At 46.5% G+C, this 12628-nt stretch overlaps 1 protein-coding gene across 15 annotated transcripts in view; it reads right to left on the bottom strand.

The window, feature by feature from the left end:
* Positions 1-12628, bottom strand: part of myo5aa (myosin VAa) — a 256275-nt gene that overhangs the window by 61646 nt on the left and 182001 nt on the right. For all 15 annotated transcript variants that reach the window (XM_038812894.1, XM_038812901.1, XM_038812903.1 and 12 more), the window contains 6 exons: positions 10879-11118; positions 8406-8654; positions 7940-8033; positions 7158-7303; positions 4431-4556; positions 1840-1983 (listed from right to left, as the gene is read on the bottom strand). In XM_038812894.1, the coding sequence (XP_038668822.1) occupies positions 1840-1983; positions 4431-4556; positions 7158-7303; positions 7940-8033; positions 8406-8654; positions 10879-11118 (999 nt within the window). The remainder of the gene's footprint in view (positions 1-1839; positions 1984-4430; positions 4557-7157; positions 7304-7939; positions 8034-8405; positions 8655-10878; positions 11119-12628) is intronic.

Consider the following 12628-nt stretch of genomic DNA (forward strand, 5'->3'; position numbering starts at 1 on the left):
TCCTGACTTGGAAATGTAATCGGCCGTTCCTTCGCTGTCACTGGGTTCAAATCCTGGAACTCCCTCCCTAACAGCACTGTGGGAGTACACCTCGGATACAGCAGAGGTTCAAAAGGTAGCTCACCACCACCTTCTCAAGGGCAATTAGGGACGGGCAATAAATACTGGCCCAGCCAGCGACGCCCACATCCCATGAATGAATAATGTTTTCCTTAACCTGCTCTATCGAGTAGACAACAATGGCACCAGCCTGCAACCAGCAGATTCCTTTAAGTAAGATCAAAATCCAGTGGCATCATCGCGTCCCGACTTCAATCTTAACTCTAGCCTGGATAGACGAAGACTTGCTCGAACTGCAGCTAGGTGACGGCAGCTAGAGGAAGTGATGCTTCAGCTGTACAAAGTCTTGGATCAGACACCACGTTAGTTCTGCTTTCAGCTTTGGGGCACCGCACCACAGCAAGTAAACCTGAGCTTTGAAATCAGGAAGGACTTCAGCACGCAAAGGGGGGAGAGGAAATGAGGAATTTTCTTCCCCTGGGTACTTTGACAAAGCAACACTTCAAGACTGAGGCCGACAGATATTTATGAGATAGGAATATAAATGGAGGTGGACATGAAGGCGGTTGAGTGGAGTTGAATTGCACCCATGGTTTAACGGAGTGACGGAATGGGTTCAAGAGGCTGAATGTCCTTTTCCAGTCCCTTTTGTAGGGGACATTTCATAAAGAGATAAAGGGGGGGGGGAATCAAACTGCTGTTCCTGTGAAAAAACTATTTACACCCATAAAAGGGAATCCCAAAACGACCATGAGCAGAGCACACCACAGCCAATCAAGAGCATGGATCATTTTTAAGGGTGGTTTTGTACAGGGCAACAAAAGGAGTCCACACCGAGTTGTAGAGAAAAACAGAAGTTATTTTATTTCACACATTAACTATTATGTAGAGATCCTGTAGTCCCCTACTGGGTCTTCTCTAGTCGGTGCCAAACTGGCCGACTATTGATACAAAGACCATTAGACATAGGAGCAGAGTTAGGCCACTCGGCCCATCGAGTCTGCTCCGCCATTCAATCATGGCTGATATTTTTCTCATCCCCATTCTCCTGCCTTCTCCCCATTACCCCTGATCCCCTTTTTAATCATGAACCTACCTATCTCACATGACACATGAACTTGTTCAGGGGGGAGCTCGTATTCTGAAATTCCACGGGGTAGTGGGTCATCCCTACCCAGTGAGGCCTGTATGGGTCATAACCAGTGGAAGTAAGTGACATCAATTATCCTCCACAGGAATAACAAACTGTCCACATGCAATTCTCCCGTAAATCAAATAGGCAGCCATGAGGATGGGCCAAGTGGCCTGTTTCTGCGCATGTATCCAATATGGAACGCACTCAATGAGTCCAAAAAGAGCACCACTTAGGATCATGCTTCAACGCTCTTTCAAAGAGTAAGCACAGACTCAATAGGCTGAATGGCCTCCTTGTGACGAGTATCATGATATGATCCCATGGGGCAGCATGGTGGCACAGTGGTTAGCATTGCTGCCTACGGTGCTGAGGACCCGGGTTCGAATCCCGACCCTGGGTCACTGTCTGTGTGGAGTTTGCACATTCTCCCCATGTCTGCGTGGGTTTCACCCCCACAACCCAAAGATGTGCAGGGTAGGTAGATTGGCCACTCTAAATTGCCCCTTAATTGGAAAAAATAATTGGGTACTCTAAATTTATTTTTAAAAAAATTTAAAAAAATGATATGATCCCATGATTGTTTGAAGCGATTACCATCACAAAATCTGTCCTAAACTACAAGTTAGCCCTGCTCTGGGCATTACCTTTGCTTTGCTCCTTAGCACTTGATCCTCCTTCCTATCGAGCTCCTCCTGCAGGGCCTGTTTCTCCTGCTCCAGCTCAGTCACACGCTTCTGTAGTTTCAGGAACAGGGACATATCCAATGTGCCCTTCTGGTCAGGGAATTCCTATTCCAAACAGAACAATTGTTGATGCATTTGACAACACAAAAGGCAGGATAGATCAACTGGCCACATGTCCCTCTCTGGTCACTGCAGGAGCAACACTGATTAAATGTTAATGGGAGTTTCACTGGGCCACTGTGAATTGTTTGGAACAGAGAGGATTTGGAATTCAAGTCTTCAAATTCACTTTCAGCTTCAAATAGGATAGACAGTTAGAAGATTTGTATTGAGTCTCTGTAAGTAGATTATCTAGATCCACTCGTGAATCCCCCCTATCTAGAACTATTGAAATAAATACAACTGTACCAGGGTTTTAAGCTTAAAGAGAACACCAGTTAATTAGCACTTCTAAATTTGTGTGACTTTGCAAGAAACAGTTTGTTTTAGATTAGTCAGGCATTCAGGTCCTTGCAGCTCAATTACCGAGTGAGAATTCGCCTAGAGAGGTGAATTCAGTTGGAAAGAGAATGGTTAATTGATGGAACTGCAATGATAGAATGGTGAAATGGGACTGACTGGATTTCTGTACAGACAGCTGGCATGGACTTGATGGGCTGAATGGCCTCTTTCTGTGCACTCATGTTTCCATAACATCACTGGCCGAATTTTACCCCCCTCCCCCACACCCCGCCCCGGAGGCAGTTTCCGAGGTTGGCGGGGAGAGTGTAAAATTGATTGGACGGGATTTCTCGAGAACATTCCCACCCAAATCCAGACTGAATTTTACACTTGGACAGGCAGGGCCTCGGGTGGGAAACCCACCCATTCACATATCAAGGGGCCACTTAAGGACCTTATCCTGTCCAGTCTCACTTTTTAGAGTGGTGGGAGAAAGTCATTTACACTTTTGCTCACTCAGAAGGCCCCTTCAGAGTGGGAAACCCACCCCCTCCAGGACATTGGAGATCCGGGACCCTCCCTCCACCCCCTCTCGAGCCCTCCCCTACCCACCCTCCGGCGTCCCCTACCATTCTGCCCCCACTACTGGCGCCGGAATGTGGCGACTAGGGGCTTTTCATAGTAATTTCATTTGAAGCCTACTTGTGACAATAAGCGATTTTCATTTTTTCATTTCATTTAATCCCAGGCAGAGTGCTGCAGTACCGCCTCTGGCCACTGCAGCGCTCTGCCTGGCCAGGTTGAAAATCTGATCGCTCGCCATTCTTAAAATTCCATCCCAAGAGTTACCCCTTCATCGGTGACCGGCTGTTCCTTTAACGACTGCAAGATTTTTGCTACCGCTACCATTCCGAGGAGGAAATTGCACATTTGTACAGAAGCCGTTCACAGCCTTTTTAATGTAACAATAGGCACCGACACTGAAAGCAGCAACCCATGGCCACACTGGAAAACCATTTGACGTGCAAGACTGTGACAGAATCTGCCTCTCACAGATCTGTCCTTTCAGCCATTGGCAAAAGTGAACCATATGCCCTACTGCATCCCCAACACATTTGCTGCTTATCTATCATCTGGGTTAGATGGACGAATGTCGCCAGAATCAACACGGAGTTAAACACATCACCCCACACCCCATTTTGTTTCCTTTCCCTTGGATCATCTGGCTTTTTCCTTGCTTCATTCTTTCTTTTTTGTTGCTTTCGTGCAGCAGCGACACATGATGCTGCCATTCGCACCTCCTCTAGACAGAACCTTTATTTTGTTACTTGTCCCACGGCCTTGTAATACAAATCTTTTTGTCATTTAATTCAAAGGGGCTGGTTTAGCACAGTGGGCTAAACAACTGGCTTGTAATGCAGAACAATGCCAGCATCGCAGGTTCAATTCCCGTACCGGCCTGCCCGAACAGGCGCCGGAATGTGGCTTTTCACAGTAACTTCATTGATGCCTACTTATGACAATAAGCGATTATTATTATTATTCTCCGAGGGCCGCACGGTGGCGCAGTGATTAGCACTGCAGCCTCATGACGCCGAGGTCTCAGGTTCGATCCCGGCTCTGGGTCACTGAGCGTGTGGAGTTTGCACATTCTCCCCGTGTCTGCGTGGGTTTCGCCCCCACAACCCAAAGATGTGCAGGGTAGGTGAATTGGCCACGCTAAGTTGCCCCTTAATTGGAAACATGAATTGGGCACTCTAAATTTAAAAAAGATATATTATTCTCCTTAATTTCTCCCCTCCACCCAGTCACCAGACCATCCAATTTGTTATTCCCACCCACCCACTTTCACTTGCTCAAAACCTTCTCCCAGTTCTAATGAAATGTGAGACATGAACGTTAACTCAGTTTCTCTCTCTTTCCACAGATTCTGACCCAGACCTGCAGAGCATTTCTCCTAGTTTCTGTGTTTTTTATTATTTGGGAATTCCACAAATTGGTCACTCTAACTGTCCACTACCAGTCTTAACTTTGTTTTGCACCAGACTGACACTGGACCCCCTGTTCTCTCTCTCTCTCAGGAAAAAGAGTTGACGAAGGATGGTACCGACCTCCATTTTTCTCGTCCCATCCTCGGATTCCCCTGGCTCCAAGGAAAGCATGGAGTTGTAGGTGTATTCTGACTCGTTGCTACTGTGGGTGGAGTCTGTCCGTCTGTGACCAGGCTTCGTAACATTCTGGAAATGGGCGTGCAAAACCTCCAATGAGATGCTTCAATCCAACTACTACAACCAATCTAATCAAAGGCTATCCTTTAGTATAGAGGACGGGCTTACAAACTCTGAAGTAATACCAGAGTTATTTATCATAAAAGTATTAGCTATTTGTACAAACCTCACGTGCCATTTTCCTTCAGTTTTTACAAAAACGTGTGGTAATATTGTCAGCAATGTAAGTCAATTAATATCAACATTAAAAGCGATATCATTCACTGCCCATCACTAGTGAGGAATTAATTACATTCCCTCCCCACGTGTTCATAAACAGGATTAAAAATTAAGAGGGAGTTAGTTATGCATGTATTGTGTTAACAGGGGAATAACAATGTTCCGCGCAGGCATTTATTGATCCTATTGTAGACCAGACTAAAGTTTGGAAAAATTCCTTTGATTCCTATGATAATGTATGGGGTGTTAATTGTATATCATTTCTGGTTAATTATATGCAGATGGAGGGCATTGATTGGGTTGTTACTTGAGACATGTGAAAAGTCACTGGGGGTGGAAGTTACTTGAGTTAGGAGGTATGTACTTGTAATATTTGACTGTGAATAAATCTAAACTGAGGAAAGATTGGTTTCAGTTCCATCCTTCGCCTATCTGGCGGGAGGGGAGGGGGGGCTCCTCCACTCAAATCTAAGGTACACCATTGACTTTGCCTCCCCCAACTCTTGGTAAACATTGCTCAGAAAGGCACAATCCCAGGTGACTCAGTTAAATGGAGGACTGGAGGTTATAAGCAAGGATGTTCCCAGCCGAAACCCCGGTCCGTGCTGAGCTAACTGTACGGATTCTATGCTTGCCGAAGCAGCAGTGAGGCATTATGGTTGGGCGCAGCATCCTCGAGTGCGGGAGGGAGTGAAAAATAAGAACAAATCGGCGAGTGGGCCTGATCCAAATCGCGCGACAACTTGTGGGAAGTGCGCCCGCGTGAACATCAGCACGAGGACGGGATCGCTCTCAACTGTGATTTCCCCCAGCCCCCCCCCTTACAGACAGCTACAAAGCCTGATAACACTGGGAGGAGTGGGCTACTGTGCCAGATATGACAAGGAGCCGGTAGAATTGGACACCAGCCCGATTCTGAATTTACTGGGAATGGCAGCAAATTTACAGGATTGACAGACCTTTTGGACAAATAGTGTCGGAAGATCAAGGACTTACATGGAGGCTCATTCGGTTGGAGCTTGTGATGAGAGGATCATCCTATGGTCAGAGGTTGAGCCAATTGGGCCTATATTCTCCGAGTTTGGAAGGAAAGGCCATCTCATTCAAGATTCCGAGGGGGCTTGACAGGTCAGATACCAAAAGGTTGTTTTCCCCTGGCTAGGGAATCAAAGAACACAGAGGCACAACCTCGAGATGAGGAGCAAATCATTTGGAACTGAGACCAGGAGTTTCCTCACTCAGAGGGTGGTCAACCGTCGGAATTCTCTACCCCAGAATTCTGTCTTGTTGAGTACATTCGAAGTTGGGGATAAATCTCGCAGAATACAGAGATATGGGAAACAGGTGGGAAAGAGGTATTGGGACAGAAGATCCGAGATTTCTGAGAATGGTTCCAGGGTTGAGAGACGCCAGCCACGTGGACAGACTGGAGAAGCCAAGGAGAAATTGGAAAAGACAGGGTCTTTCAGAGGTTTCTCTTTTAGCAGAGAAGGTTGAGAGGAAATTCGATAGAGCCGTTCAAAATCATGAGGGGTCTTGACTGAGGAGATGGAGGGAGCCTGTTCCCATTGACAGAGGAGCCGACAAGAGGGTGACCAGCAGAAGAGTGGCAGGAGGAAAAACATTGTTACGCGGCGAGTGGTCAGGATATGGAGGGCATTGCCTGAGTTTGTGGTGAAGGCAGATCTACTTGTTTCTTTCAAAAGGGAATTGGATAAGCGCCTGAAAAGAAAAGATTGCAGGGTCATGGGGAAAGGTCAGGGGGGGCCAAGCTGAGCAGCTCTGGCAGAGGCCCTAATGGGCAGATGGTCCTCATCTGCGCAGTAATATACAATACGATTCCAGAATGGTATTGAATGGCGGAGCAGGCTCCAGGACATGTACGGACCACTCCTCCTCCTTTTTCTTATGTTCTGCCATTTCTCTACTGCTCCTGACTGAGAGTCAAAACGTGTGAAAATATTTTACAGGCAAGTGAAAGATTACACCGGAGAGTCGGGGAGCAGGAAATAGTCTGGGGGAAGGATGAAAATGTGGCAGGGTTGAACCTAGCAAGGGAATAGATGACGGTGTGGACAAGAGCTGACTATCTGAGAAAATGGCCAATCGTTATGGGGAAAGTGAGATGTCAATGGCACCAGACAGGTGGAGAGTATGTGTTGGGACATATCCCTTCAGGAGTGGAGTGAGCCCAGAAACCAATTTGGATACAATGATGGAGAGGAGAGTTTGGGATGCCGGACTGCGTGTTGCAAAATAGGGTGGATGTAGTTTATGGAGTACCAAAGGCAAAGGGGCCAAAAGAAGAGCAGGACCATAGTATAATGTCGAGTGGAACACCCATGCTTAAGATTTCAATTCACAGAATGAAAATTTATTCAAGACTCTTACGACTAAAGATATTTCCTCCTTCAGGTTATCATAGCGTTCCTCCAATCGGCAGAACTCGTTAAGCAGAGACTGGTACCTCGATCTTTCGTCATTGAGGTCTACCTCAAGCTGTTTGGTCTCTTCCTCCATCCTCTTCTCCATCGATTCTGCAATGGGATACAACAGCATTGTTACGAGCCAATGGACATCAGTGAACCGGATAGTTAATGGCAATCAACATCAGCAGAGATGATCATTACATTCCAGATTTATTAACTGGGTTTAAATTCCACTCAGCTGCTGTGGTGGGATTTGAACCCATGTCCTCAGAGCATTAGTCTGGGCCTCTGAATTTACATCCCGGTCCAGTGACGTTATCACTATGCAAGTAAAAAAAAAAAGTTAAAAGATAAAAATAATTTTGAGCTTTTGGTTTGCAGAGAGATGTCCATTAAACAATATTTTAAGATCGTCAATCTCCTCATGCCTACATCGCCTGGTCTGCTGGGCATCGGGAGCCAGTCAGGAGGAGAGGGTGAATTGTAAGTTAATAGCAATGAGACTACACAGCTGAAAACGTGCCTGCCTACCCTCACACAGTTTTGCTCAAGAAAAGAGACTGTTCTCATTCTCCTCGCCCCCCAACTCTTAACAAATTGCAGGGGACTCGCGAATGATTGTCCCCCCTCCCCCGCGACGTTGCTCCTGTGACGATGCAGCCATTTGTCAGTCAGGCTGCACCCTTGAAGCTCCACTGCCTCCGCAGGCTGGAAGTCTCCCTCTGCGAGGCGTGGAAAGGTCACCTGTTATCTCTTTGGCCTGTTCCTGGATTTGACGATTCAACTCCTCTTTCTCATTCTTCAGCAGAGAGTTCTGCTCTTTAAGCTGGGACACCATCTATGAGGAAGGATAGCAAAGGACAAGCTTGATTGTTTCCCCTGTCTTCGCTGCTAATACTGTGCCACGTAACCGCCTCCGCATTCGCCATTCAGTTCTGTAATCCCCAATCCCCCCCACTCCACAGGACTGCCACATATGGGTATTTCTAATCTCATTCTCGGAAGAATGGAGACTGATTCAGCAGCTGCATCAGAAACTAATATAATCTTCTCTGAACAAATTAGGTCATCCCGAGGTACTTGTGTTTATATAATGAAGAAAAAAAATTACCATCCAACATTTAATATTGATTTAATTTTTTTTTAAGAAGGTAGTTTTATTTTCAGAAAAATTCTCACAACCTGAACGGAGCATGCAGGAAATTCTCACCAGATCAGTTTCCGCTTTGTATTTATCTGCTCCTTCTTCGAGGCGTTTCTTCTGCGCCTGAGTTTCCTTGAGCTCCTTGCGGAGAATGACGATCTCCTCCATCAGGCTGGTGACCTTGTTGGAGGACACTTTGGCACTTTCGTCACTGGCACGAAGCCGATCAACCTCAGTGCGTAGCTTGTCCGTCTCGTGGGTGTAAGTGTTCTCCAGGTTACCCAACTTCTCCAGCAGAGATTTCATCTCTTTCGTCTGCATCGAAAGAGAGGAGGGGGTGAGTGAACGGCAACATGAATTAAAGGGTCGCCATTCAGTTTCCTGGGAGAGTGGAAATGTAGCCCTGATTGGAGCTAAGGAATGGGCTCATTGAGGAGGCACGGAAATATGGTAAAGGCTTAAAACAAATGCACTATATGCATCACTGTCAAGGAAAGGATGGGAGAAAATACAAACAGATATAGAATATCCATTATACACATGTGCCACATTATGTAATTTATCATGGCTGTATATTCACCAATGTATAGTGACAGGAGGGATAGTACCATATTGGCAGCACGGTAGCACAGTGGTTAGCACTGTTGCTTCACAGCTCCAGGGTCCCAGGTTCGATTCCGGCTTGGGTTACTGTCTGTGCGGAGTCTGCACGTTCTCCATGTCTGCGTGGGTTTCCTCCGGGTACTCCGGCCTCTTCCCACAAATCCCGAAAGATGTGCTGTTAGATCATTTGAATATTCTGAATTCTCTCTCAGCGTACCCGAACAGGCGCTGAAGTGTGGCAACTAGGGGATTTTCACAGTAACTTCATTGCAGTGTTAATGTAAACCTACTTGTGACAATAATAAAGATTATCATTATTATATGGAAATGTTGCTGGGCTCATAATCGGAGCCCAAAGTAATGTCCCAAAGTCAGGAGTTCAAATCCCACAACAGAGGCTGGGGGGGGGGGGGGGGGGGGGGGGGGGGGGGGGGAGAAGAGAACCCATTTTGTTCACTATTGTCTTTTACTGAAGAAACCTGCCATCCTTACCCAGTCGGGCCTCCATGGGAGTGCAGACCAAGAGCAATGTGGCTAACTTTTAACTGCCTTTTGAAAAGGCCTCTCAAGTCACTCAGTCAACAGTAATTAGGTTTGAGCAATAACCTCTGGCCTTGTCGGCAGCACTTACATCCCAAGAATAAATCATTAAATAAATACTCCTCTTGTTTCTCAAGTATGCACTGACAATCCAATGCGACTAAAAAAAGAATTAGCAATAGCTGCCTGCTAAAATATTCATTGTACTTTATCCACCTCCTCACATTCCCCTGCTCCTCCACCCATCTTCTCTGACCACCAATTTTCCAATGCCCTTCCCTCCTCTTCTGAAGTGTTCACTCCATCACAAGAATATGTTCCCATTGGCTGCAATCACCCTCCAGTAACTTTGCTCTAGTGGCTATTATCAATTCATGGGCCTCAATTTAGTCCACCAACATTGAAGGTGTAAAGGACGTCACAACCAAGTCTGGTCTCATTTCCACCCAAGGTCCAAACGGTACATTTCCAGCAAGGGTCAGCACTAGCAATGGGGGGGGGGGGGGGGGGGGGGAGGGGAACGAGAGTAACCGTCGAGCAGCCAATTTTGTCACCCCAGTTGATGAGATTAACTAACTCTACAACAGCAACAACAACTTGCACTTACTTAGTGCCACCTTTAATGTCATCAAATGACCCCAAAGCACTTCACGGGTGTATTATGAAGTAAAACTGGATGCAGCGCCATTCAGGGAGAAACTAGGGTAGATGACTAAAAGCTTGGTCAAAGAGGTATGTTTTACCGGCTGCCTTAAAGTGAAAAGGTAGGTGGAGAGAGGCAGAGAGGTGTAAGGAGGGAATTTCAGAGCTTCTAGGCACAGGTACTCATTGTGTAGCGCTTAAAATCAAGAGGCCAGCGTTAGGGCAGCACAGAGTGCGGCTTGAGGAGATTAGAGATAGGGAGAGATGAGGCAATGCAGGGATTTGAAAGCAAGGATGAGAGATATAAGAATCGAGGTATTGCTTGCTCGGGAGTCAAGGCAGGCCAGTGAACACGGGTAATAGGTGAACGGCACTTGGCGTGAGTAAGGACACAAGGAGCAGAGGTTTGGATGACCTGAATTTTACAGAGGGTAGAATGTGGGAGGCCAGGCAGGCGTGCATTGGAATAGTCCAGCCTGAAGGTAACAAAGACACGGATGAAAGTTTCCACAGCAGATCAGCTGGGATGTAGACATGTGTAAGCACACATGTGCAGATGGGGGAGAGGGACAAGTAATAGCCTACAATACAAGTCGAGCCACTGCACTTTATAACCTACAGATGCAGACTAGTACTGGGAGTATAACCGCTGCTTCACATGGATTTGACTCTGAAGAGAAAAATGTTACTGTACAGGTGATGAAATTTGTCTGTCAGAGGAGACCTCCAAGTACTGGATAAACCCTGGGGTTACCTGGTTGTTGACTTTGCACTGCAGCTGTACAATCTTGTTCTCCATGCCTATATTAAGAGTTTTGTAGTGCTCTACAGATCTTGCTTCAATCTTCAGTTTCTTAAGCTCGCGCTTGGCCATCATGCGGCGATAGCAACACTGCAGGTAGATGATGGCGAGGTGGGTCCTCTCGTATTTGCGCTTCGCCATCCAGCCACGCATGTGCTTCTGAAGAATGATAGCTTTTTGTTCCCGGAGGACCTGTTTCCAAATGGGAAAAGGTTTTAAAGAGGCACACAAAGTTTTAACAAAAGCCTCATCACGCCTGCATCAGAAACGGTGCTGGCAATGGACCTGGTCCTCGAAGGAATAAATAACCTTTAGATTCTGATCGCCTCCACAGATTCTTCTTTAAATCCACCAAATTGCTTTTGAGATGTCATCACGTCAGCAAATGTCGCAGACAATTTGTGCAGAGCAGGATCCCAAGCCCCATCCCAGCAAATTAGATAACTGATCAGTTTGCCACTTGCTGGTCATAGATGTTTGCAGCATGGAAACATGCCCATTGGCCCAGCTGGTCCATGCCACCCAGTCTCTATCACTCGATACCCACCCTGCCCATGTAACTGTCTAACTGCTGTTTAAAGGACAAAATTGTACCCGCCTCTACCACTGCCTCTGGCAGCCCGTTCCAGATGATCACCACCCTCTGTGTGAAGAAATTTCCCCTCTGGTCTCTTTTGTATCTCTCCCCTCGCACCTTATACCTATGCCCACTAGTTCTAGACTCCTCTACCTTTGGTAAAAGATGTTGACTATCTACCTTATCTATGCAACTTGGTCAGGTTGGCTTGACAAGGGCTACCGGTTAAGAGATCACAAAAATTATTTAAGCAGTTCCAGGGAAACTTTGGTTTGTTTTATTTAAAAGATGGAGTCCCGAATGGTGCAGCTCACCCACAGCACTCGAGGTATTTGGTGACTGTTTTGGTGCTTAATTCTGGATTGAACCCACAACCTCTAACAAGAGGTGAATGCACCAGCTGAGAATGCAATCATCTCATCAATTCAATGGATTTAGTGCACAATTTTCGAAGCAACCCAAAATTATGGAATTAGCAACTTCACTGCCGCATGCCATAAGACCATAAGACATAGGAGTGGAAGTAAGGCCATTCGGCCCATCGAGTCCACTCCGCCATTCAATCATGGCTGATGGGCATTTCAACTCCACCTACCAGCATTCTCCCCGTAGCCCTTAATTCCTCGTGACATCAAGAATTTATCTATCTCTGCCTTGAAGCCATTTAGCGTCCCGGCCTCCACTGCACTCCGCGGCAATGAATTCCACAGGCCCACCACACTCTGGCTGAAGAAATGTCTCCGCATTTCTGTTCTGAATTTACCCCCTCTAATTCTAAGGCTGTGCCCACGGGTCCTCGTCTCCTCGCCTAACGGAAACAGTTTCTTTGCGTCCACCCTTTCTAAGCCATGTATTATCTTGTAAGTTTCTATTAGATCTCCCCTTAACCTTCTAAACTCCAATGAATACAATCCCAGGATCCTCAGCCGTTCATCATATGCCACATCACACATAAGTAATGACGACGTAAATATCTGCCTTCATCATGGTTGCTTATTTGCATCCTGCCACCATGCCATTCAACATATGAAACAATCAAGCAAGAGACTTGGGGCCACTTGGTTTTAGACAGTGGCCATCAGCACCTGTGTTCAAATGGCCAGGTTAATGGTCTCTTCGGTAAAG

The sequence above is a fragment of the Scyliorhinus canicula genome, chromosome 12, assembly GCF_902713615.1.
Source record: "Scyliorhinus canicula chromosome 12, sScyCan1.1, whole genome shotgun sequence".
NCBI lineage: Eukaryota > Metazoa > Chordata > Chondrichthyes > Carcharhiniformes > Scyliorhinidae > Scyliorhinus > Scyliorhinus canicula.